Raw genomic sequence first — 26,521 nt, forward strand, 5'->3', positions numbered from 1 at the left:
GTAGTGACATTCCCTTCCATCTCGCCTTTGAATTATATTTGTTATCTGTTTTGGGACTTATGGTTATTTCCAAACGCTAAGTAGCACTTAATAAGCAACTTCTTCAGTGTTGAAAAGTCAAAAACATCGTCCTCTCATTAAGTGACTCACCGCATGTAGGTCAAACTGTGCCCATGAAGAACAAGGCAAACCGTAACAATATGAGGGACTTTTTCAGTCTTGAATTTCAAGCATACAGCTTTTTGTGAATCACAATATCTAGATGATAGTGAAAAGCATTATAATTACAGGAGCCATGTAACAATTTTAAAGAATCACTGAGCACACATGCAGGAGCTTGCCGAGCCTACAGATCACTCTCTTAGGTCCACAAACTCATGCTAAGCATAGGGCACTGGAAGTGAGTTTTAGCTCATCTACAACCCACTCCATTAACTCTGTCAGTGATCATGCTCTAGTTCAAAGATGACAGAGAGCGATGGTGATTTGATCAAGTTCCGGCTCACACAGCGCCATCCACTTTCAGCGAAGACATCTTGCCATTCTTCTATTGTGGGCAAATAGACACCCATCAGAGCGTGACCAAATTCAAAGCCCAGGGTAAAGACGGGAATGTTAGCTTCAGTGACGGCATGCTCGGACCGAGGTCCGTCCAACAGGATCCTAGTCGTATCTCCCAGTAGAAAACGGTGGACTTTGGGAAACGCCTTCCGCAACATCTGTAGTGTAGCAATACAGTTTTCCCGAGGCCAGAAGTCATGACCCATCATAAAGCACGTCAACAGGTCAACTTGAGCGAACTCATCACAGTAGTCCATATTGCGCGCGTCGCCCTTCATGAAAGATAACCGATCGCCGAGACCACGTTCTATCGCCTCGACTGTGGCGACTTTGAGGGCAGGTTCGGCGATATCGATGCCAATGCCCCTCGTGTTAGGGTACCGGCGGAGAATTTGCATTAACCGCTCACCACTGCCACAGCCTAGGTCAACCACTGAGTGGAACTTGTAACCCAGCTGCTCCATAAGCCTCCAGAAGACGGGGTCGAAGTGGTGGCGGTTAATATCGCGGCAGGCATATGCAATGGCTGTAGAGTCTCGGCTGTAGAAGACACCCTTGCGATTCTCGTTGTGCAGCATGTACTGCATGCGGGAGAATAGCCCACCTGAGCCTAGGGCGAGCCAGTGGAACATTGATTTAGTCCGATAGGCTTCGTCCAGCAGCGGGCCGGATGTGACCGCGTCCCCGTTACGCTCAATCACATCCACAGTGACGAGCGCGGCAACTAGGCCTTGCACAGAGGCATGGTCCAGATTGTGTTGTATTGCGAACTGGTTCACATTGACCTCATTTTGCTCTCGCACTTCATCAAGTAAACCTACTTCCCAGGCAGCACCAATAGCTGCAGCTGCAATGGTTGAATTGAAGATATCGGCGACTGCACGCTCTGGGTCAATGATTTTTGAAATCATGATATGCTCTCAGAATGGGTGAAAGAGAGTGAAGAGAGGTGAAAAGAGGGTGAAAAGAGGGTGAAAAGAGGGTGAAAGATGAAGATGAAAACGCCCCTTTACAAGATGCCAAATTTGAGAGGAGTTATTTGAAAATGTTGAACAGCGTGTCCGACATCACCAGAAAATCTCTCATGGCCCATCTGCTCTATCGATCCTCTTATAGGCATGTCTCGTTTATCAGCGTATTGGCTATAGCAACGCTCTGCCGGTATTGAATACTATGGTAGGTGTTAAGGGTAGGTATTACTGGTATAACAAAATGAATGCACTTGCGAGCACGTGAAAACAATACAAACCCCCTTGAGATAATTCCACTTTAATTTCAACTAGTGGTCGATAACCTATAATCCTATGTTCAGTTCTACAGTCCACATTGAATAAATTGCAACCCTACGTCGCCGCTCCGTTTCATAAACATGGGCTATCTATTTTAGATCATGTGGTTAGCCTCTGTCAAAGCGGGGTCAAATTTGAACCATTGGTAAGATGATTAGCACCTTCCATTTCCGAGTCACCTCTACTGCTAGATCTTGGTATTTTCATGTTCGGCGTAATGTAACATCGGCCACTATGTATACTTTACCCGTTAAGTGTTTATGTTTCACTCACTAGCTGCGCTTGTGGCGGTGGCCATGCAATATCAATTCTGAGTGGAATAGAAAAATATTAAGTAGAACCATAAGTAGCGCTAACGCATCCAATAACCAGTGCACGATGGCCGAACGGACCCGCAGGATTCTTATTACTAGACATACTGAGATCTACATCCATGACGCCAGCTGAGGGGACGTCCACCTAGTAAGGCCGCCTAGGTGAGCCCCCACCACTAGTAATATGTATGTACAAAGTACAGAGTACAGCCAACTACCAAGTAACGCGCCGCTGCAGCTCGTTGTCACTGTGCATATGCAGCTTCCAGCTGGTCACCGCGGCGGAACGGCTGTGGATATGGATGAGCAAACCGACTGGATTAGTTTGAAATAATGTTCAGCTCTCTAGGTCCATCTGCTTTGGTTCAGTAGATAGGGAGAGCCAGTGTTTCTTTTCCAACTGTTTTATTATTTTCTTAAATCGCGTGCTTTCCTGCTTTTCGACCATCAGTTGTTTTGCCCGGCGAATATAGTTTCACACGCAGATTCTCTTATTCCGTTCTGTTTAATTGCATGAAACTCTCTAGACGTGCTCGGGGATTTTGAGACAAGCCATGGGAAAACATGCCGCAAACTTAGCTGGTCTCCCTACTGCAAACGAGGCCATCCTCGTTACTTGGGATTCTATAGATGATACAGAAAATCCTCGAAACTGGGACAGTGCGCGGAAATGGAGAGTGACAATATCAATCTCGGCCTTCGTGCTGATGAACACACTCTCTTCGACTATCATTGCTCCAGCGCTCAGCCAAATTGCCGAAACACTCCACGTCAATAATGATGCGGAAAAAACTCTAATACTGTCTATATTTGTGCTTGGTTTTGCGATTGGCCCCTTCATTGCCTGCCCGTTGTCTGAAATTCACGGGCGCAAGGTAACTATTCATTCATGGAACTTCTTATACCTCATATTCAATACAGTATGCGGTGTGGTTAATTCCACAGCAGCTATGCTGGTATTGCGGTTTTTAGCAGGGTTCTTTTGCAGTGCGTCCCAGGGCGTAAGTCGTTTAAAAGCGTGATTAATATCAAATATAAGGCTAACCCTAACGGGTAGATCGGGACCGGCGTTGTTTCTGATCTCTTCTCTAAGGAACAGAGAGGAAGAGCAGTAGCCATTTACAGCATTTTTCCGCTTATGGGCCCCATTGTTGGACCTGTTCTAGGAGGTGTAATAGCTCAGCACACCACCTGGCGTTGGGTCTTTTATGCGGCCTCTCTACTTGATGTACTTATTTTGGTTCCCAGTGTCTTCACTTTACGGGAAACCTATGAACCTGTTCTGTTACGGCGAAAGAAAGAGCGTCTGACCAAAGAGACTGGTAGGACATACCAAACTCAGCATGACTATATGGACCAACCTCGTTCGCTGGTGTACTCAAATGCCCTTGTTCGTCCGTTGAAAATGCTCGCGACGCAGCCGATCATTCAGACGTTGGCCCTTTACAATGCAATCTTGTACGGAGTGATATATATACTGTACACTAACTTCCCTACGTTGTGGACCGACATCTACCACGAAAGCCAAAGCATTGCGGCCCTCAATTACCTATCTCTTTTTGTCGGCTCAGTCATTGCAGCAGAAGTCTCTACACGTGTGGTCGATCACATACAGAGGCATCTTTACGCAACGCACGGTGGCGTCCATCTGCCAGAGTTTCGCCTGCCAGTGATGCCGGCCGCGACCCTGACCCAAGCAGCGGGCATATTTCTATACGGATGGAGTGCTGATTTTCGGACTCACTGGATCCTTCCCAATGTTGGTGCCGCCGTTTTCATGGGTGCTGCTATGACATGTGCCATTGCAGTGAATATGTATATGATTGACACCTATGGAAAGTATGCTGCGAGTGCATTAGCTGCTATCTCTATGCTTCGCCAGATATTTGGATGCTTTTTCCCCATATTTTCCCCTTATCTATATGATCATCTTGGTTACGGGTGGGGCAACAGCGTTCTGGGAATTATTTCACTAAGTATTGGGCTGCCTTCTGTGCTTGTGCTCTGGAAATGGGGAGGCGAATTAAGAAAACACAGTCCCTACGCAAACGATGGGACAACGTAATGGTGTTTGTTGGCATTTGTGGGCATCAGTTGCGCTGGCACTAGTCTTGCAGTTGTTTAAAAGATGATGCGAAGTAAAGAGTCAACTAGTTCACTCCTGGCTTCATGGATTTGCCGAAACAACGTCTTATGCCCAACCTCACTTGCAAAGCATATTATCAGGAGGAGTTTGTTTGTGGCCTGTAAGCTCAGGACTGGAGATATCTTTTGATAATGTTCTGATAATGAGTCTCACATTCGCACGTAACTCCAAGACGAAATGCATAAGCAATACATCTACTCCCCCGCCATGGAATCTAGCGGATTTATTGAATCTCGTGGATACTTCACAACCCTGCTGAAAAAGGACCGACCGAGAACCTGTTCCCAGACATTGAAAATTCAATGATTATTATGTTCTAACACATACTGGGTCGGCTGGTCCGCCGTTTCCGTGCGCTACTATCGGTATCCAGTTCCGTCCACTACCAGCGTCATCACGGTGTCTCTTGTTTGGGCATCTCTGATTTCCACTCACTGTTACATCCACCACGTATGTGCCATTGTACCGGTGGCTGCTTGCCTGGGATGGTCATCCCGTCAGATTTAGCACGCACTAGCGTCAAATATCAGGACGTATTCGGTAGGATATTATAGTATACTGCCTTGCTTTTCTGTTTATTGCGTCTAATCACACCGATACTCAGGAGCGTTCATGTTCCCGTCTCCAGCCTCGTCCAAAAATGGGCCCACAGAGCTCAGCAAGAGCGGACGATACATTTCATGGGGTGATTGGCCACTGCATTATGCAGTTGTCCATTTGGTTTCCTAGTCTACGGTCTACGTATATGTATGAGGGGCAGTCATAGATTTGTCACCTTATGATTCCCGACTCGCCTCTATGGGGAATACTCCAACAATCGCAATAGCGCAAAGGGGGAAAGGAGGAAATTCCGGCTGTAAGCGTAGATGTTCCTTTTCAGCATAGATACCACGCCATTCTAGCCTTGTCGTTTACCCATACGTTTTATTTATCTTGACACCAGTGGATTACTCGACATAATGTACAACGACCGGATCCAAACACAGTGGAGTCTGATATGTTTTACCTTATCCCTTAAGCAAAATAAGGTCTCACTGAGGGAAGGTATGACAGAGATAGCTATTAGTAGGTTGAACTGTATCAGAGCTATATAGCTAGCGGGAAACCTATGTTTCCGGGGATTGGTGTTGATGTCTTTGCCAGCTCCCTCTCCCCATCCGCTTACCCGCACTCGCGAACGGTCAACCGACGTAGAAAGTATTTTAATCCACACGAAAGATATATCTTATTGGCGGGTATGTGAAGTTTTCGGAGCTGAGGCAAATAGATGCTCAAGATATTGGACAACGCGCCAGTTAGAAAGTACTTAGGGTGAAGGACACGCTAACTGAGGGTGCTAACATTTACCCGGTCGTGGAGAAATTACTGTTAGATTCAAAAGTACTTCAAGAGTGTGGTAGCCGTAATTTTGGATAATATCTGTTACGTAGGTCTCGCCCTTGCTGAAAATCTGCTTGTTGGGGCGGAAGCCATACATGACTGAAATGCAGCTAAGGTTATGGATGCACACTATTCCGTTGCGTGGCGTTAACTATCTCCCACTAATTTGGACCCAGAATAAACAATCCAATCGCGTCCAACGGCTGTGGTAATGGAAACCAATCAGAGAAATTGCGGCGTAGTATGGTAGTTTTGGAGGATCTCCTTGTTTCTTTGAAAGAGAAAAACGACTGATCTATGGTAGGGTGAGGATGGGACTATCTCTGTCAATCGACCTCATTATGCGTCTATTTCTCTTTCTCGGGCCTTCCTTTAAAATATTTTCACTGTCATTTCCAGCGCTTAGAATCGAATAGGGAAATCTGTTTAGTAATGCAAAAGAGATGCTTGGCAACTCGACACTATCGTACGATCAAAAGGTGCACCACGTCTGTTATACCGCGACTGGCTCTTACGCCGCACCAAGTCATATATGCCAAATTCATACTATGAAACCACTGTCGCGTTTGAGAGTCTCAAAGTGAGGGCCAATAGGATAGAATCGAACAAGAAAAACCTGTAAGAATGGTAAATACAACTTTTGGAAGCCGCTGGAGACAAAGGGATAACATATGTGACCAACTCATACCTGTATGCAAGCGTTTAGCGAAAGAAAGTAAGTGTGATTGGACACTCATCTAAGGGGGAAAAAAAGGGTCTACCCATATGATTATCCGGTTTGCACAGCATCGCCTTGCGAGACTTGAGCGATATTGTGCCTGTAAACACATTGTGGGCCGGCAAAGTCCAGAAAAAGCAACCCCTGCCATATGTTACATCAAGCTAGGCAGATGCAAGCATATCATTTTCTGCTCTGGGCACTCGCTTTAATTACAACAAAGCCTATTCAAGAACTTGGTCCTTCCCTTTGGTGCGAGGCCTGTGAATGCAAGGGTACCAAGGGCAGGGGGGTATCTTCGGAACGCTACGGGGTTCATGCTTTTGAGTCACCTTGAACAACCTGCAAAATTCAACGTTTCACTGCTGGGGCTTTCCAGAAGCATAGACAGCAAACTAGCAGTTCAGCCGCGCTAGAAGATCTCCTGAAAATCATGGGATCTTTACCTACAACTCCGAGAGCAACCCTGCTACGAGAAAGTTTGGGAAAAACCAAACAATATGAATGTACTCGTTTTGTAACTAAAATTCAAATCTAACTAGGTATTGGGATACAAGTTGGCTCTCCAACAACTAGCTAATAATGTATGTTGCAGTCTGAAGAAGTAATGTCTCTTCTTAGCTTATAGTAAGCGGTTCGGCGGATCCATATTGCCCTATACTGTTGTGTTTGAGATAGGAGCATTTAGCACAGCTTTGAATACCCTACAGAGTTTGGTAAGCGCCTCATCGCTGATCTGGTAGTGAAAGACGATCCGTCCGTTCATGAATGGATGCTCCATGACCTTCAGATTTTCTTGGCGCATTAAAAGGTAGAAGTCATCACGTGTAACGCCAGAGGCTTCAAAGTCAAGCCAGACCATATTCGTCTCCGTTGGTCTTTGGAGCTTCCCTCCAAGATTTTCCCAAAGGGCTGAGGCTCTTCTGGCCTTATTCTGAGCTGCCTTCAACTTCCCACCAAAGAAGACATCATCGATTGCAGCTCTCGCTGGTGCAGCAATCACGCCAGCGGCCCGCAGACCACCGCCGAGGAACTTCCGAATCCACCGTGCCCGCTTGATGAAGGTTAAACTCCCAACGACAACGCTCCCGATGGGAGCCCCAAGCCCCTTAGTCAAGCACAGCTGAATGCTGTCGAAGCACTCTCCAACCTCGTGCAAGCTGTAACTTCCTGAGGCAACTGCTTCCCAGAGACGGGCTCCATCTAGATGCATATGGATAGGCGGGCTTTGAGCACGGGCCCAACGAGAAATAGCCTGCACCTCTGACAAGGGCATGATCGTGCCTGAGAGTGGGATCTCCAGACTGATCACTCTGGTCGGACAGTCGTAGGGAGTTTCAGAGAGGACGCTATTCTCTATTATGTCTTCGAGCGTGAGGTGGTGGCCATTCTTTGGAACGACCTGCTTGATGAGAGCACCGCAAAGAGTGGACGCACCCCCAGCCTCAAGGTGGATGATGTGACCTCGATAATCGGCCAGAATGGAGTAAGGAGGAGAACTCAGAGCAGTCCGAAGAGACACCTGGTTACCCATTGTGCCGGATAAAACCAGAAGTGCGGCTTCATGCCCAAGCAATCTAGCCACGTAATCCTGAAACGAATTGGTTGTGGCGTCTTCCTCAGTCACGTCGTCGCCAAGGGATGTATTAATGATGGCAAGGAGCATGGGGAAAGTAGGTTTGGTGCAATAATCCGAACGGAAATCGTTGGACGCCTCGTCGCTGTTTGACCAAGCAAGACGGGCAATGGAAATTGATTGTTCATCGTTGAAAGAATTAATTGCCTCTTCTTTATTGGCTTCTGGTATGCTGGACCGAGGGAGAGGGTTCATGGACATATTACGGTCGAATTGCGTGAACTCCATAGTACTGGGATTTCAGGATTGAGGAGGAAAAGTCGCAGGAGCCCAGTGACTGAACCAAGATTCACGACTCAAAGGGGTTGCTGTTGTTTTATTTTCTATCCTTTGCCCTCAGACGGATTCGTACGAGTGTTAGAATAATATCAAATACCTATCTGGGACCTTGTAACCAGCAATAGCGTGTATTCAGGATGGTACCGCACTCGGGATGGGAATTCTTGCACGAGACTAAGACAATTCAATACCACACAGACTATTAGTGCGTTAGGCTGGTAGTCTACCTGCCGGAAGGTTGCCGGGGTTAGACCCCGTAAGAAGTACAATCCAGCCTGGCCTTTCATCGCAATAACATGGAAGGCGAGGTTTTGTAAATCACGAGTCTAAAAGTATCTAAAAGCCTAATCTGCCTATTTTTTAGGCGTACTTTTAATATTGACCGAGGTTGGGAGCAATTACGACACCGCAGGGGTGGACGTAAAGTCGGCAAACTCGGGAGGGGCTTTTTTGTCAAGGATGGTCAATCACAGTTACATCGTGAAGGTGATGGTCGGATTTCCGCCGGGCTAACTCCTCAATGGTGCCATAATACTTGGTTATCTGTGATTGTCTTTTTGTACTATCCATCCTCTAGGTGTTTGATATTAGAAACAGGGATTGTTCCTCGCGTCTGTGGCTTGCATGCGCTGTACTGTAAAGTATTTGATTAGGAACCCAGCATACGTAAGCCAATATCAAATCATAACGTTAAGAGAATGGGGCCACACGGATGGAGATTTTATCCAGCTTTTGAGTAGTTGAGGGGTTTCCGTGTGTTCTAATTTTAACGATGCTTAGAACCGAGCTGGTCGGAAAGTACTAACTAGAAACCTCGGCGGAAGGAAGGACATTGTTTGAGACACCAGCTATAAGCACTGCCACCGACGTAGATAGTATGCATGGAGTTAAATATTAGGGAGAACAACATTACACATCTTTAACCTCTTTGAAGTGATACTTGTATTCCTCTGCTGTTATGGCTTTCCACCAGGATGACGTCCCCAGTGGGCATATTGCGGCGAACATCGCCCAGGAAGCGGAAACTGCAAGTCGTGGTTCGCAGATAAGGGGCATTCTATGGCGGACTGAAAGTGTTCCTCCAGATCTTGTGCCATTTGTCCGCGAACAATCTCCGTTCTACAAGGCCTTCCTATCTCATCTACCACATGATGTCCCCTTCTCCAGTCTTCCCTTGACTGATGCTGAAGCATACTGGGCTGCAGGAAAGGCCTCTGCTGACAATATCCTGACGAAGCCCTTCCGAGATGGTGTGGTAATGAGATCTGGCGGTTCCACTGGTGCTCCAAAATTCGTTTATTACACCCGTGAAGAGCTTCAGCGCATTTGCAGTATTAAAGCCACTGTCGCTTCCGTGTCTAGCGGGATCCTTCCCGGTGACCGAATTGCCAATCTTAGCCCCATGGGCGGCATGTACGGGAGCTTCATGTTCAACAACACTGCGATCATGGAGCTGCCAATCGACAACGTCCAGCTCCCCATTGGCGGGCAGCAACCAGAGGACGTGATGGCAGATACAATCGACATATTTGAGGCAACTGTAATCCTCACTACCATCTACTCTGCGAGTAAGCTAGCAGGATGGCTGCTTGAGCAACAGCGCACCTTGAAGACCGTCCGTCTTATTTTATTCACCGGCGAGCAATTCTTCAAAGATGTGCGCCCACTTTGGAACCGGGCATATCCCAACGCCCTTATTTCTCCGTACCTGTATGGATCCGTGGAGTGCGGACCAATCGGCCTTCCAACACACCCACCGCAGCCTGGCAGTGATGATGACACCAAGCCTGTGTACAAAGTGTTAGAGCCCGCGGTATACATGGAGATCGTCGACGAAGAAGGTTTGCCCATTATTTCACCGGGAGTAAAGGGTTCTGTTGTCGTTACACACCTGATCAAACGGCTTCAGCCATTGATCAGATACCCCGTGGGTGATATTGCAGCCTGGGAAGACTATGAGCGAAGAACTTTCAGGCTGTATGGACGGGAGAAGGTGGCCCTAAAAATAAGCACGACAATCCTGGACTTGCCGGTCCTGAAAACATTAGTTGGGACACATCTCTCTCCAGATATCCCATTCCAAAGTGTGGTCCGGCGTGCCAACGGACAGAATGTGCTTGTGCTTAGAGTTGCGATTGCCACACCAGATAACTCTCCAATGATCAGAGACGCTATGGAAGGTCATCTGGCCGAGATATCGCATAGTTGGATGCTCAACAGAGATGCAGGCCTTATAGCACCCCTGGCGATTGAATATGTGGACATAAAACATCTGATACTCGTCCCTGGAAGCGGCAAGGTGAAAGATTTTGTTGAGGAGCGGTTTGACTAGCCAGGCCGCGCAGTACGCCAACTGAATATTAGGTAAAACACCTAATATGAGTGCGTGTGTCAAATTCGCCCACATTTTTAATCATCAATGTTTGAGTTAGCTGAGATTCAGTCTATTATATGACGACCTTCAGTCGTGAGATCATATTGTCATGAGAAATCTATTCATATGCCAAACACTTATAATTTGCACATATTCCTCACAAAAATAAACAACATGTAAACAAAGAGCGTCTATTAGAGGTACTCAGGTAGAACCGCCAGCGTGAGATAATTTGTTTTTGGAGGATGTTTAGTTGTTAAGAATTGCGATCGCATGAGCTTTTCCGTAGCTTCCTTGAGCAAAGAGAGGGCGAATCTTTAGAGTCGGCCGAAGACCTCTATTGAGGCGGAATCGCTGGTGAGCGAAATCCGGAGGCAGTTTCTGTTTTGGAGTAGCGATGTGGGCGGGTGGCGCGATTTCGAAGCACTTTGATACTGATCCCTCTAATCCTCTAATAGTATTGTTTTTACCGTATTCAACTACGAGGTAATACGTGTATCGGTCCTTATGCTACCATAGTACATGTGACTGCAAAGCTAATTTGTCAGAGTTTGCTGGGGTATTCGAACAATATCTGAACAGATATGATTTCAGCTTGAAAGCCGTGTTATATTGCGTGACTTCCAGTGGGGCGCAAAAGGAAGTGGGAATGGGTTTAGTTGAAAGTCCTACATAAAAGCACTAACTGACCCCTGCGCTAAGGCCTCCGGGGTCGGTTAAGGTCTGGTTTGTCCTTCCAATCTTGGTTAATTACATTACAGGGCCACGAAAGGCCCCCCAGAGGCTCCAAACTAATTGGTCTTTTGAATATTCCCTAGAGATCGATGTGTGCGCACACTTGTCTAATGAAGTGCACGGACCTGCAGGTTGAGCCCCTCTTTCTGTCCCGTGATATGTTCCTTTACCTCGAAGTTCTCATCCTTGTCTGGTGCAGCATCGTGTGTAAACCTCCATTCTAGCTTCCAGAGGGCGACTGCAAGTGTTAGCATCAGTTCCGCGGTGGCAATACTTTTGCCTATGCAGCTCCTAGAGCCGCGCGAGAAGGGTAGGTATGCGGCGAGTATTGTATCCCGTGCAGGCTGGCTCTGAGCTAACCATCGCTCTGGCCGATACGCGAACGGCTGGTAGTAATGTTTTGCATCGTGATGCACACTCCAGATACCTACCCCAACGTCGTACCCCTGCGGTATGGGGACGTTATCCACCATGACACCATTTGACTGCGATTCTCGCCATAATGACGAGCCGACCGGAGGAGACAGACGCATCGCCTCGTTGATGCATGCTGAAAGGAACTTGCAGGCGCTTAGCTTGCCCCCCAAAACAATCTCCTCAGGACGAGAAAAACACTCTTTTACCTCGACTCTGGCACGCTCCTGATACTCAGGGTGTTTGGCTAGATAGAAGAATATTCCCGCAATGGCGGTTGATGTGGTGTCCGCGCCGGCAACAATGAGCGTTGTAGCCTCGGCAGCCAGTTCGTTTGGAGAAAAGCCCTGATCCGTTTCCGGTTCTTTCGATTTGGCCAGAAAGGAGTACAAGTCGTTGAAAGTGAGCCCTTTGCGTTCCGCATGCTTGGCTCTGTCACGGAGGAGTCGAGTGACGAAGGAGATGAGGACTGAACGAGCGGCGATTGCTGCTGGGAAAAATTGTTTGTGAATTTTCCAGTATCGGAGGGCAGGGTACTGGAACAGGACAGCCATGCGGACATTGGAATTGAGAATAGCGTCCACGGCTCCTCTATGCTCCTCTTTTCCGAGCATATCGCAGTCACTTGAGAAGACGATGCTTGTTACGATGTCAAAAGTGAGATAGTCACACAAACGGGCGACGTCAATGGGTGCCGACCATTTTTCTTCCTCATCGTTTTCTGGTATATCCGAGAGTACTCTGACAAACTTCCACACTTTCTCGAGGATCCTCGGCTGATAAGCCATGATACTGTCGTCGCTTAAGGCTTGGCTCAACACGCGCCGTCTGCGGTTATGCAGCTTCTTATGCCTCAAAGTTAGAATATTTGGGGCTTTATGGACTAATGCATCGTATGCTTGTGATTTTAGCAAGGATCCATTGTGGTTGTAGACGTCGTTAACGGCCCTCGCGGAATTGATTAAGATTCGATTCGGGGCGTACCGCACGACTTTGCCGTAACTTTCATGACACTCCCACATGTCGACGTGGATCCTGCCCGTCCAGCCCTGGTAGGCAGCATAGAAATTTGATATCTTGGCCAGAAAGGGCCCCGGATATCTGGCGTAGGGGTGAAATAGAAGGCGGTAGACGCATAATACTATGGCCTAGACAGTATGTTAATCTACCGATATAGCAATATGAACGAGAATGGGAGAGATCTGACGAACATATACCGCAATGATGAGGAGGGCTGCCTGTAGTGGCGGCCGAATACGGCTGAGGAGGTTGGAAATGATGAAATGAGGATATTCCATTATCAAAAAAAATGGTCACTGATACTTAGCTGCCTGGTTGGTTGGGTCTTCTCTGACTTGCGCGGTGGACTACAAGATTTAAGAAGACAGAAAACACGGCTTCGCCGAGGTTCAGTTTTGCGGGAGTATAAACGTACGTGTGCTGCACAACCGCGCACAGCGCCAAAATCGTAGTAATTATCAGCCCGCTAACAGTGAGGGATTTATTTTTTAATTAATAGGAACCCATACTGGATAATGATCCCAGCCTGGCAGACCCGCCGCTATCTGACAATAGGCAGCAAAGACTTCCACTTGGATGTAACCCTGAGCGTTATTAACAAATGGAACCCAAAACCATGCACAACCTAGATACAATCACAAGGGAGCTACAACAGTGGCTTACGTATGCTGGGTTCCTAATCAAATACTTTACAGTACAGCGCATGCAATCCACAGACGCGAGGAACAATCCCTGTTTCTAATATCAAACACCTAGAGGATGGATAGTACAAAAAGACAATCACAGATAACCAAGTATTACGGCACCATTGAGGAGTTAGCCCGGCGGAAATCCGACCATCACCTTCACGATGTAACTGTGATTGACCATCCTTGACAAAGGATACAGCGCATGCAAGCCACAGACGCGAGGAACAATCCCTGTTTCTAATATCAAACACCTAGAGGATGGATAGTACAAAAAGACAATCACAGATAACCAAGTATTACGGCACCATTGAGGAGTTAGCCCGGCGGAAATCCGACCATCACCTTCACGATGTAACTGTGACTAACCATCCTTGACAAAAAAATACAGCGCATGTAAGCCTTTGTCAAAATTCTCCACTTAGTTGCATAAGGCCTCCAAGGGTGCCCGAGTACAGGTAGTCCTCGTCGTCCAGAAATTACGTTGCTGACCGCCCGTATTGAATGGGATATAATTCAGACCTTTTCCTCCCTCAGCAAGATGTGTTCCCTTCAAATGATATTTGAACAAAGTCAGGTTGATAAACGCAACAACTAGCCTTAAACCACGTCATGGAGAATTCCGCCTTGAAGAGCACGTCCATTGCCATAATAGGCATGAGCTGCAGGTTCGCTGGAGATGCCACTAATCCCGAGGAATTTTGGAAGATGTTAGTCGAGGGCAGAAGTGCTTGGAGTGAAATCCCGCTGTCTAGATTCAATATCGACGGAGTGTATCATCCGAGTCATGAAAATATCAGCACGGTAGGAGCAAACTTGAGGGATCATGGCTGGATCGAGTATACTTACAAGGGTGACGAATGCAGACAAATGTGAGGGGTGGCCACTTCTTGAAGGAAGATATCGCTCTATTCGATGCAGCATTCTTTAACTTCTCGGCTGAAACAGCTGCGGTGAGTCCCGTGAGCCCCTGTATGTCACCATTTACGGCAAGAACGCTGATGGCAAGAAGACTCTGGACCCACAATATCGGCTGCAGTTGGAATCTGTCTATGAGGCACTGGAAAATGGTACGGCCGTAGCCCACAGCTTTCTCGCGATACTGACCGAGTTTTTTTTCAGCTGGAATTCCTCTAACAAAAGTTGCTGGATCCGCTACGTCCGTTTTCGCGGGAGCTTTCTTCCATGACTATCATGACAGTCACATGCGGGATCCCGAAAGCCTCCCACGGTTTTTGATGACTGGAAACGGCGCGGCGATGGCATCTAACCGTATATCACACTTCTATGACTTGCTCGGGCCAAGTATGACGCTCGACACCGGTTGCAGTACCACACTTACGGCACTGCATCAAGCATGTCAGAGTCTCAAGGCTGGGGAAGCGGATATGTCTATTGTATCCGGCTCAAACATAATGATCAACCCGGATATTTTCATCACTATGGGTTCTCTGGGGTAAGTGTCTTCCCTTAATCTGATTTTGCGGGACCTTACCAACTCAAAATTTTAGATTACTCTCACCGGATGGCAAGTCGTAAGTAGAGTCCCAAATTTCTTTGCAATATTTCACTGGTTATGTATGAGGAGTTCTCTTTGCGGACGGAAACATGTTCGAGGCGCAACACCGGAAAGCTCAATGATTTCCGGTATTTCCGCAATCTGACCGCCTCATTTCCAGATATTCCTTTGATAGCCGAGCGAATGGCTATGGCCGTGGAGAGGGCGTCGCCACAGTCGTCCTCAAGCGACTGGATGACGCACTTAAGGCCGGAGACCCTGTTCGAGCAGTGATTCGAGAGACACAGGTAAATCAAGATGGCAAAACAGAGACCATTACATCACCTAGCCAGCAGGCTCAAGAGCAGCTAATTCGCTCGTGCTATCGGAAAGCTGGTGTCCACCCACGTGCAGTGCAGTATTTCGAAGCGCACGGGACCGGTACGCCAACTGGTGACCCGGTTGAGGTCGGCGCTATTGCCTCTATTTTCCAGCAAGGCAGATCCGCTCAGAACCCCCTATATATTGGGTCAGTGAAGACTAACATTGGCCATACGGAAACCACAAGTGGTCTGGCCAGTGTGATAAAGGTCGTACTGGCCTTGGAAAGGGGTATAATACCCCCTAGCATTAACTTCGAGAGCCCAAACAAGAGCCTCTCCTTAGACGAGTGGAATCTCAAAGTGCCGACAAAGTGCGAAGAGTGGCTTGCAGGAATCCCACGCGCATCTGTGAATAACTTCGGGTATGGTGGGACAAACGCTCATGTCATTATGGAAGGATGGAAATCCCGAACTTCAGTGAATAAAAACGAGCTTGAAAACGAAGCCCAAATCACTGACCGCAACAAAAGCCACCAGAGCTTTGGATCGAGAGTGTTTATTTTGAGCGCGAAAGACGAGCAGGTGTGTCAAGCAATGACGGCCAACCTGAAAGAATATCTCCAGGGTCTTCCTCTATGCAATCAAGAAGAATTTCTCGACGACCTTGCGTATACATTGGGCCAGCGTCGGACCCTATTTCCATGGATTTGGGCATGCGCAGCTGGAAGTGTGTCAAGTCTCATCGGAGAGCTTGACAGCCTCAAGATCAAGCCCAGTCGGGCCGCCAATCAGCCAAGAATTGGATTCATCTTCACTGGCCAAGGCGCACAATGGCACGCTATGGGTCGGGAGCTCATCGACTCTTATCCCGTCTTTAAGGCCTCCATTCTAGAGGCTGAGAAATATCTGGCAGAATTCGGCTGCGACTGGTCGATTCACACGGAACTACTTCGCGACGTCAAGACCAGCAGGGTCAATGAAACACTAGTAAGCACGCCGCTGTGCGTTGCAATTCAGGTATCTTTGGTACGCCTCCTTGAGTCCTGGGGTGTAACGCCCGTTGGAGTAAGCAGCCATTCGAGTGGAGAGATTGCAGCGGCATACGCTGCAGGCGCTCTGAGCTACAGGTCGGCAATGGCTGTGAGTTACTGTCGTGGCGAAGTCACATCAGCGTCTACGAGTGGGAGAGGAGGCATGTTGGCAATAGGCATGGGGCGCGACTCTGCTGAGTCGCTCTTGAAGCGAGTGAATAGCGGCAAGGCCAATGTCGCTTGTATCAACAGTCCATCCAGCGTCACTGTCTCCGGGGACTTGAACGCGATCGAAGAACTCGAGGGCCTGGCCAAAGAACTTGGCGTTTTTGTCCGTCGACTCCGGATCAACGCAGCGTTCCACTCACATTTTATGGAACAACTTGCTCAGCCCTATCTTGAGCAGATGCTGTTGATGGGAGTTGGCAAGGATAAGCGGAAGATGAAGCCAGTCAGATTTGGCTCGCCTACCACCGGTACACTAATGACCAGTAGCGCTGACATTGGTAGCCCTGATCATTGGGTCAAAAGCATGCTGAATCCCGTTTTATTCATCGACTCCTTCCGAGAAATGGCCCTTGACTCTTCCACCGGCAGCACAGCCGTCGATTTGGTTATTGAAATCGGGCCCCATGCCGCGCTATCGGGACCTGTCGGTGACATCTTCACTCTCCCCGAGTTTAAAGATAGCGACATATCATATTTATCTTGCCTAGTGCGGAAGTCAAGTGCCCTAGTGACAATGCATACGCTGGCCACCCAGCTAATTTCCAAGGGGTTTCCTGTCGATCTCAGTTCTGTTAACCTTCCTCGCGGTAAGCACAATGCGGCCGTTCTATACGACCTCCCTCCATATCCGTGGAACCACCAATTCCGTCATTGGTCCGAGCCCCTAGTCAACAAGAGACACAGGGAAAGGCAATTTGCGCCACATGATCTGTTAGGATCCCTTCAGACAGGGACCGACATTAGTGCTCCTACATGGAGACATATCATTCGTGCTTCGGAGCTCGCGTGGGTCAGGCATCATTCTGTCCAGTCCAACATGGTTTACCCCGGCGCAGGCTACATTTGTATGGCTATCGAGGCTATGTGCCAAGTCAGTCGGATGTCGGACAAGATGCTCTCGGGATACCAATTCCGCGATGTGGTCATCCAGCAAGCACTCGTGATTCCTGAAGGACCTGACGGAGTTGAGGTCCTGTTCACTCTCAAGGATGTCAGTGAGAAAGCCATCGGTGTCAGGGACTGGAAAGAGTTTCAAATCCTGTCAATAGCTCAGGATAGCAAGCGGACCGAGCATTGCAGAGGACTAGTCCATGCCGTACTTGAGGGCAGCACAGAGGATCAGGGCCGATGGGATTTCCCTGGTCCATTGTTTGAAACCAGGGCTTTTAACAGCCACTTAAAGGAGATCGACCCAGAAGATCTATTTTCTGGACTAAGATGCATCGGTATCTGTCATGGCCCAGTGTTTCAGAATATAGAGAGAATCAAGGCAGGCGAGAGACTGTCCGTGACCACCTTATCTGTTGCGGATGTTCAATCCATAATGCCTGCCCATTATCAGCATAACCATGTGTTGCATCCCACCACGCTTGACTCAGTCTTCGTGTCGGCATATACCGCTCTCACAGAAGCAGATTTCGCTCAGTCCAGCGCCAAGGTGCCCAAGACGATCAAAAGTCTTTGGGTAGCCAACAATATCATTTCCGAAGCTGGGCACAGATTCAAAGCGTACTCCGAAATCAAGCGCGCTGATTCAAAGGGTTTCCGGTCTCGTGTTTTTTTGGTAGACGCCAGCCATGATGTGGAAACACCAGTGCCGCTCGTAGTGGTTGATGGCTTGGTCTGTCAGTCACTTGGAAGCACAATTTCCCACCAACCAGAGCCGTATCAGGATGAAATTTGTAGCACGCTGAAATGGAGACCTGATATTTGCCTCCTTGAACCCAGTCAGTTGAAACAATCGCTCAGGTTGCCTATAAGCCAGACAGAGGCAGACATACTCCTGGACCTCAAACATGCCTGTTTTCACTTCGTGCATGATGCACTGGGGTCTTTGACTCCATCTGATGTGCAGCAACTAGGATTGCATCAGAAAAAGTTCTATGTCTGGATGAAGCACCTCGACTCAGAAGTTTTACGCGGACACGTTGATCCAGGTTGTTTAACGTGGATTGAAGAGAGCTCCGAAGAGAAGCAAAGGCTCTTCAAAGAAGTCGCTGCTGCTAGCGTTAACGGGGAGATGGTATGTCGTGTGGGGCCGCAGATTGCGGCGATACTTAGGCACCAGTTGTCACCGTTGGAGTTGATGATGGAAGACAAGCTGCTCTACAAATACTATCGCGACAGTCTCAAGTTCGACCGTTCATATAACCAGCTGAGTGAGCTTGTTAACCACGTTGTTCATAAAAACCCTCAAGCAAAAATCCTAGAGATCGGCGCGGGTACAGGTGGCGCGACTCGATGGGTGCTCAACGTGCTCGGGAATGGAAAAAAATCCGGCCATGGACCCCTCTCCTCGGCATATCATTTCACTGATCTCTCCTCAGGCTTCTTCGAGGCTGCGCAGGAGAATTTTGCTGACTGGAGTGACATTATCTCCTACCGAAAACTGGATATTGAAACGGACCCTGTCAAGCAAGGATTTGAAAGTGGCAGTTACGATCTCGTTATTGCTTGCCAAGTCTTACACGCCACGAAAAGTATGGCGAAAACCATGACAAACGTCCGTACGCTACTGAAGCCTGGCGGCAAGGTGATCCTTTTTGAAACTACGCAAGACCAGTTGGATATTCAGTTCGTGTTTGGACTGCTCCCTGGTTGGTGGCTAGGTACGTCAAACCGCCCCTTCTTTTTAAGATGATCAATTTTGACAATTCGGCAGGCGAGGAAGAAGAACGGTATCTTAGCCCAAATCTATCAGTTCCTCTTTGGGACCGTGTGCTCAAAGTGACCGGCTTCAGCGGCATCGACGTTAACGTACATGATTGCGAGAGTGAGGAGCTTTATTCATTTAGCGTCATGATGTCGACAGCACAATCAGAACGGCAAAATTCACTCTTGGGTCCAGTGGTGCTGGTATCTGACACAATCGCACGTGAGCAAACCTGGATGAAGATGCTACAGGAATCCGTTGCGGCCACGACTGGTGAATGTGCTCCCGCGGCTGAATTGCTCCATTCAGTAGACGCGAACGGAAAGATCTGCGTCTTTGTGGAAGATATCTACCGGCCACTTCTTTCAAAGCCTTCACCTTCAGAGTTCGAAGCAATCAAAACTCTTGCTTTGAATTGTAGAGGACTGCTCTGGGTTACGCGAGGTGGCGCTGTAGAGTGTGAAAGTCCGATGCTCGCTCTTAGCCATGGTTTCCTACGCTCTCTGCGCAACGAACATAGTGGAAAAAAGTATATCTCGTTGGACCTTGACCTTGCAAGGCCTAGATTGGACCAACAGGATGCTGCCATTATTACCAGGGTTCTCGCAGCAAGTTTCGACGTCACTGACAGCGAGGCTTCGCAGGATTTCGAGTTTGCCGAAAGAGAAGGCGTGATCCTAATTCCCCGTCTTCATAAGGATTTTGAGAGAAACCAGTTTATTGCGGGAAATGGCACCCAAACCATGCCCCCTTCTCTGGAACCCTTCAAGCAGTCGAACCGTCCTCTCAAGTTACAAATAAGCACTACTGGGCTTCTAGAAACTCTAACCTTCACAGATCACCTGGATGTCTATGAAGACATAGATCATGAGGACATCGAAGTAGAACCCAAGTCGTTCGGGGTCAACTTCCGAGACGTAATGGTGGCAATGGGGCAGCTTGATGAGACAAGAATGGGCTTCGAATGTGCTGGCGTCATCACTCGCGTCGGTACCAATGCGGCGCTAAATGGCTACAATGTTGGAGACCGCGTTTTCTGTCTCCTAGACGGCCAATATGCGAGTAGAGTCCGGCTTCCTTGGACCACGGCGTACCACATGCCCCCCGACATGACCTTTGAGCTGGCTGCATCTATCCCAATGGTCTTTGCAACTGCTCATATCTCGTTACATGATATTGCTAGATTGTCCAAAGGCCAGTCTATATTGATCCATGCTGCTACTGGGGGCGTTGGTCAAGCGGCAATCATACTATCACAGCTTGTTGGCGCTGAGGTATTTGCTACAGCTGGTACAGTAGAGAAGCGTGATTTCATCATTCAGAAGTACGGCATACCGGAAAACCATGTTTTCTCCAGCAGAGATACTTCTTTCGCGGCCAAGCTCATGTCAGTGACGAACGGCCTCGGAGTAGACGTCATCCTAAATTCACTTTCAGGAAGGCTGCTCCAGGAGAGTTTCAACTGCCTTGCACCTTTCGGACATTTCGTTGAGATTGGCAAGTATGATCTTGAGCAGAACAGCTATCTCGAAATGGAACCTTTTACGCGTGTCGTATCATTTACTTCAGTCGACCTGTCAGTGCTTCTCAGACATAAACCTTCCGAAATTCATCGGACGTTGGCGAAAGTTGCGAGTTTATTTCAACAGAAACTTATTCGCGCGGTGGAACCCGTTACTTTTTTCCCGCTGTGTGATGTCGAAAAGGCGTTCCGCCACATGCAAGCCGGGAAGCATACTGGCAAGATTGTAGTATCGGTGGGCCGAGAGGACATTGTTCCGGTAAGTCCAACCAGCGTTCACAAGACGGAAAGTCTGATCTAACGTGCATTTAGGTGGTTCCGCGCAGGCCGCCGACTCGCCTTCGGTCCGACTCGTCATACATCATTGTTGGAGGCGTAGGAGGAATCGGGCGATCCATCGCCCAGTGGATGCTAGGCCATGGTGCAAAATCTTTGATCCTTCTATCACGCAGCGCTAATGCCGAGGGTGAGATGGCCTCTTTTGTTGCCGAGCTTCAGGAAAGACACCCGGGTTCTAGAATCAAAGCCGTTGGCTGCGACATTTCGAACGCAACCGAGTTGTCGCTCGCACTGCGGAATTGTTCCCGGGAAGTACCAACTATCCGTGGAATTGTCCAAGGTGCAATGGTGCTTCGGGATTCCATTCTCGAACACATGACGATTGATAGTTATATGGCAGCTGTCCGACCAAAGGTGTATGGAACGTGGAACCTACACAAACAACTTGGTTCACAACTAGACTTTTTTATCATGCTCTCATCGCTGGCAGGCATCCTTGGATATTCAAGTCAGTCAAATTATACAGCTGGCGGAGCTTTCCAAGATGCACTTGCTAGGTACCGGGTGAGCAAAGGTCTCCCAGCGGTGGCCATCGACCTTGGAGTTGTCAAGTCCGTGGGTTACGTGGCAACGCACAAGTCCGTCCACGAACGTCTCAAAAGAATCGGACATACGGCGCTAAGCGAGGACCAAGTCCTTAGAGCCCTTGAATCAGCCATTCTCAACCCTTCTCCTCAGGTCATGGTAGGGCTCAACACCGGACCTGGTCCTCAGTGGGATGAAGAGACTGGCTCGCCCCTGGCACGAGAATCCCGCTTTCTTTCTCTACGGTATCGGGAACCGTCCAAAGCTACCGGTGCATCCACCACTCTGCGGCGGGTTGACAATCTCGCCGGCAAGCTGGCATCTGCCTCATCGCTCGATGAGTCGGCCGGATTAATAATGAGGGAGCTGAGCAAAAAACTTGGGGATATATTCATGATTCCCGTGGATGAAATTACGCCATCCAAGTCAATGGCGTCCTTCGGAGTCGACTCGCTAGTAGCTGTCGAGCTGCGCAATATGCTGATATTGCAGGCTGGTTCGGACGTCTCCATTTTCGAAATCATGCAAAGCCCATCTCTAACAATTCTCTCTCACACCGTCGCATCAAAAAGTGCCCACGTAGCCCTACCTTTGCGTCCATGAGAAGAGCATCGATTCTAATCTTGAATGCTGTTCGGATTAAAAGCGGGATGAAAAAGATCACATCCCGGCCAGCGACGTTCGACGTGTCCTTCCACATGTATAGTATGTTGTTTTGTCAGTTGGTTGGTTCTTTCTGTTGTGTTCAGAGGAAGATTGAATTGTAATTTGTAATATTTGCATCCAAAAACTTGAGGTTTATACACATGATCAGTATCAGATTGTGGGAAGTCGACCTGAAGGTATATGGAAAAGCAGGAGGAATTTATTTTTCTCCAGTGTTAGGAGCTCTTGGGAGCGCGATAGCTAGCTTAGCTTGATCCTCGGCTGGGATGCTTAGTCAGGTGCGAATATTTATATTCGCACCTCCTGACCGGAACTCTTGAAGGTCAGCGATTAGTTCTGCAATATACGTGGTCCTATCTTCCCTCCTCTGTTCCTCCCCATTCGTACCGTAGCGCACCATTCAGCTCGTTACCGACCCCACGCATAACAAGATTAGTAGGATTACTCGGATATACCAGTAGTATAATAAAGAATTTCGAGATAAATGATTAATTAGAGTATCTAAGCTCTCTAATAATACCCGCAATACCTCTTTTAGCTATATATAAGGGACCGTATATATTTAGTAAAGAAATCCAGGTAAAGATGGGACTGGGGATATATCAACACACACACTTTATTAACGCCCTGCGGCTAAGCCGAAAGGGCAACTATCACTAGTCTATTATACATGTCCAGATATATGTGCCTTGTCTCCTCGAAGCCCATGCATGATTGCGCACATTTTATGTCATATCAGCTGTCAGTATCGTAGTAGGTCCTTGTGGGTTAGTAATTTGGTTGGTAGACTAGCTTGAAGGCGCTTCTTCAAGTGTTCAACATCCTATTCTCGGCAATTGAAGCGCGTCTACCATCTCTGGCACAAGGTGGTTGTTGTAGGTTAGTTTGGGGAGGGTATCATTGGTGTTGATTGAAATGGTTAAACAGCTTCGAGTCGGCCTGTGGCGATTGCAAATCGTATTGAGGCTCGTACCGCTTCCAAGTTCGGCGACCAGCCCTGATCATCGGAAGGAGATTTTCCGCCTAGGAAGAAGGATATGTTCCCACGGTGGGTATGGGTACATTGCAGCATTTCCGTCCGTTGTACGGTCCATTTCCGACATCGAAAGAGGAAGTGCTCGACTGTTTCACTTGCTTGTCCACATGCACACTGGTCCGTCTGTGATACATTGATTTGATAAAGATACCCATTTAATCTTGCCATGCCGGTTCGGAGTTGAGCCAAGAGACATAACTACACAGCCAAGGCTGCCCGTGGCTAAGCCTTAACGAGTCCTTGCAACTGATGTAAAGCAGCTTCACCAGGCCCGCTTGTACAGGCCACTGCCCTGGTTTTCAGCGCGCTCATCTTTCGGCAAACGGCTTCCAGATCTTGAGGCCCCGGCAAAAACCTCTCACCCCAGGTGTCTCCAGGTTTGCTCCTTAAGCATACATCACCGGCATTTCAGCTAGAACGACATCACATCCGTCGCCCAGCCGCAGGTTCTCAGTGCGAGTGAGATAGTAAGGAGGTTCAGAGCCATCCCCACTAGGACGACACCACTTTGGCTGTTAAACTTCAGGTCCCCAGTGCGAGTGAGGTAGCTGCTTTCCGTCTCTCTGTATACCGACACGCGCGTCCGTCCTCTCGGGCCACATAGACAGTCTCGTCGCGCCCCAGGGGCCCTTCCGTCACTGCCATTATGTGCCACGCCCCACAGGAAAGCTTCCTGCTTCGCGTTACCAGCGCAGATCTCTCTCCGCTAGCCGACCGTGTCTCGCAAAGGCTGCCCTCGTGGTATCCCCAGATTCCCTGCACGATACCAGAGCCATCCTTCACTAACCAAACTTGTGTCCTCGGCTTCGCAGGCCTCTCGATCACCCGTGGCTGCGCCTTAACGAGCTCGTCGAGGTTTGTCGCTGGATCGCATGCCCCTAGCGGAAGAGACGGTCGGTGCATCTGACCAAGGCTGCCCGTGGTCGAACCTTAACGAGTGACTTGGAGTCAGAGTACCGGCAGTCCTTCCACCATACTCACACAATTCACTGCTCCGCTGATTGTATCCTCCCTCGCCGCTCGACGCCAATCCAAATTGTGTTCAAGTTTCTCTAGGGCGTCTCGTGGTCCCAGAGAGTATTCAAGTTCAGAGGTGTCCTGTCTTCTGTCTAGGCGATACCACATTCACTAGAAAAGCAAGTCTAGCTCTGGTCTCGAGTACGAGTCGAGTAGACAGTCGTCGGATGGTTTTCATAACCCTTTTCCTCTGATTTGTGTGGGTTTTTGGGAGGGCTCGGCAACCACGGAAAACTCTGCGGCTCGGCCCTACCCGCACCACCTGGATTCTTTTGGCTTCCCCTCCACGCAAATGGAAGGTACTGACACCGGACACCGCGAGAAGGTAGAAATCCATCGTCCTAACTGCTTGACAATAGCAGTTACCCAGCGTGCTCGCCAGGGGCTCCTTCCGGTACAGCCTTTCCGGGAAACGGTGTCACTACTTCCCTCTCTGTGCTTTCTTTCCAGAGCCTAGTGCCAAGCTAAAACGCCCCACATCCGGACGGATCTATGGCCTACTCTAAGCCTGAGTGGACACTTGTCACCGGTGCTTAGCTACATATGGAATTGTGTGCATCGGGAACAAGGTCTTGGGAAAGGAAAGAGAGTACATGGTGACACCGTTTCCCGGAAACACTGTAGGCTTCCAGAGCCTTTTCCTTCGATTCGACTTGGGCCTGGCGTGTTAGGTACATGGTGCCTGTACCTGGTCCCAGGAATCATCGCGACCGGGACAGGAATATTTATGGCATCCAAGACGGGCTGGCTCCGTGCCCTAGGGCTTTCGATCTATCGCGACTGCCCATCATCGTCCCATGAATTTGAGGGCGGTAGTCCGTATACTGGCGCCAAAGTCGAAGCGAGACTAGCGTATTGAAGCTTCGGCATCTGTGAAGGTGATGGGAATGATGAAACGTGAGGGGGCCATATCAGGGGTGATGCTCTGTTCGCTCGCTCCCCCGGAGAGAGTTGAGGGACTCAGATGGGCATCCAGGTTGACATTGTCGGTATGGTAGGAAGAAAATCGAGTGTGGGCAATATGGATATATCTCTGCATTGTCCCAATACCCGCCATGGCCGAGGCAACAGAAATGTGCATTGGGCAAAGTGGTGAAAATCCATTGGTGCGCTGCAGGACAGTTGGAGCAGGTGTATCTAGCCTTTGGCCCAGAATGTAGTAGAATCTGTGAAGCTGTACGTCTACAGTAGTTTGCAGAATCAGATTCACACCTCAAACATCATCTCACTCTTATAAAGTAAATGCCAAGCCTTGGCATTATATAGTACGGTATTATAGTATAGGGGGGTACAGTACGAAACCGTTTGATGCTAACCAGACTAATCTCGTGACATCTACCCCGCACTGCCACCCTTCGTTTTTCCTTACCTGCCCCCCCTGTCAACAAATTGATGGGGATCAAATTTCACCATGGCACCAAGACTCGCTCTATGTAAAGTCCACTTTGTCAGTGATATGTTGAAAAGCAATGAACTCACTATATCTGAAATTGCCAGCACAGCCGAATGTAGTCGGAGATCCGTTCACACTATCCGCACGAACCTAGAACTATTCAATAGTGCCAAAGCTCCCCCAATACGCGCAGGCCGACGACGGACGCTCACATCCCCTATGATGGAAGCCCTCTGCGATCGATTGCTCGAAAAACCAACATTATACCTCGATGAAATGGCGGTTTTTTTATGGGACGAATTCGACATACATGTAACAATAAGCTGCATCAGCCGGGCCCTTACGTCCATAGGGTGGTCGAAAAAGACCGTTCGGCAAAAGGCAAAAGAGCGGAATCAGGACTTACGAGATAGATATTTTCACGATATTTCGGACTTCCAATCCTTTCAATTAGTATTTTGTGGACGAGTCTGGATGTGATCATCGAGCGGGCATTAGGCGGACAGGCTGGTCTCCATTTGGTGTAACACCCGTTCAGGTATCCAAGTTTCATCGCGATAAACGCTATCAAATCTTACCTGCATATGCTCAAGATGGGATCATCCTTTCTCGAATTTTCCAAGGCTCAACGGATGCTGCCTTGTTTGAAGATTTCATCGAGCAATTCCTCCAGCACTGCGGAAAGTGGCCGGGGCCAAAGTCTGTCCTTGTTATGGACAACGCATCTTTTTACCGTTC

General features: G+C 48.6%; 5 protein-coding genes across 5 annotated transcripts; 2 read left to right on the forward strand and 3 right to left on the reverse strand.

The window, feature by feature from the left end:
- Positions 1-440: 440 nt before the first annotated feature.
- On the reverse strand, positions 441-1,472 carry LDX57_007855 (class I SAM-dependent methyltransferase; the record flags this gene model as incomplete). The annotated part of the gene is made up of 1 exon (XM_046089572.1): positions 441-1,472. The coding sequence occupies one exon, from the start codon at positions 1,470-1,472 to the stop codon at positions 441-443; it is 1,032 nt and encodes a 343-aa protein (XP_045945543.1).
- A 5,591-nt stretch (positions 1,473-7,063) lies between these two features.
- Positions 7,064-8,272, reverse strand: LDX57_007856 (threonine aldolase family protein; the record flags this gene model as incomplete). Its single annotated transcript, XM_046089573.1, has 1 exon — positions 7,064-8,272. The coding sequence occupies one exon, from the start codon at positions 8,270-8,272 to the stop codon at positions 7,064-7,066; it is 1,209 nt and encodes a 402-aa protein (XP_045945544.1).
- A 1,009-nt stretch (positions 8,273-9,281) lies between these two features.
- Positions 9,282-10,655, forward strand: LDX57_007857 (uncharacterized protein; the record flags this gene model as incomplete). The annotated part of the gene is made up of 1 exon (XM_046089574.1): positions 9,282-10,655. The coding sequence occupies one exon, from the start codon at positions 9,282-9,284 to the stop codon at positions 10,653-10,655; it is 1,374 nt and encodes a 457-aa protein (XP_045945545.1).
- Positions 10,656-11,539: 884 nt separating this feature from the next.
- Positions 11,540-12,868, reverse strand: LDX57_007858 (cytochrome P450; the record flags this gene model as incomplete). Its single annotated transcript, XM_046089575.1, has 1 exon — positions 11,540-12,868. One exon carries the CDS (start codon positions 12,866-12,868, stop codon positions 11,540-11,542), a length of 1,329 nt encoding a protein of 442 aa, XP_045945546.1.
- A 1,296-nt stretch (positions 12,869-14,164) lies between these two features.
- LDX57_007859 (uncharacterized protein) lies at positions 14,165-22,274 on the forward strand (the record flags this gene model as incomplete). Its single annotated transcript, XM_046089576.1, has 7 exons — positions 14,165-14,424; positions 14,501-14,622; positions 14,675-15,008; positions 15,064-15,087; positions 15,232-19,241; positions 19,295-21,066; positions 21,120-22,274. 7 exons carry the CDS (start codon positions 14,165-14,167, stop codon positions 22,272-22,274), a joined length of 7,677 nt encoding a protein of 2,558 aa, XP_045945547.1.
- Positions 22,275-26,521: the final 4,247 nt, after the last annotated feature.

Source organism: Aspergillus melleus (assembly GCF_016097325.1).
Source record: "Aspergillus melleus strain CBS 546.65 chromosome Unknown contig4, whole genome shotgun sequence".
Classification (NCBI taxonomy): domain Eukaryota; kingdom Fungi; phylum Ascomycota; class Eurotiomycetes; order Eurotiales; family Aspergillaceae; genus Aspergillus; species Aspergillus melleus.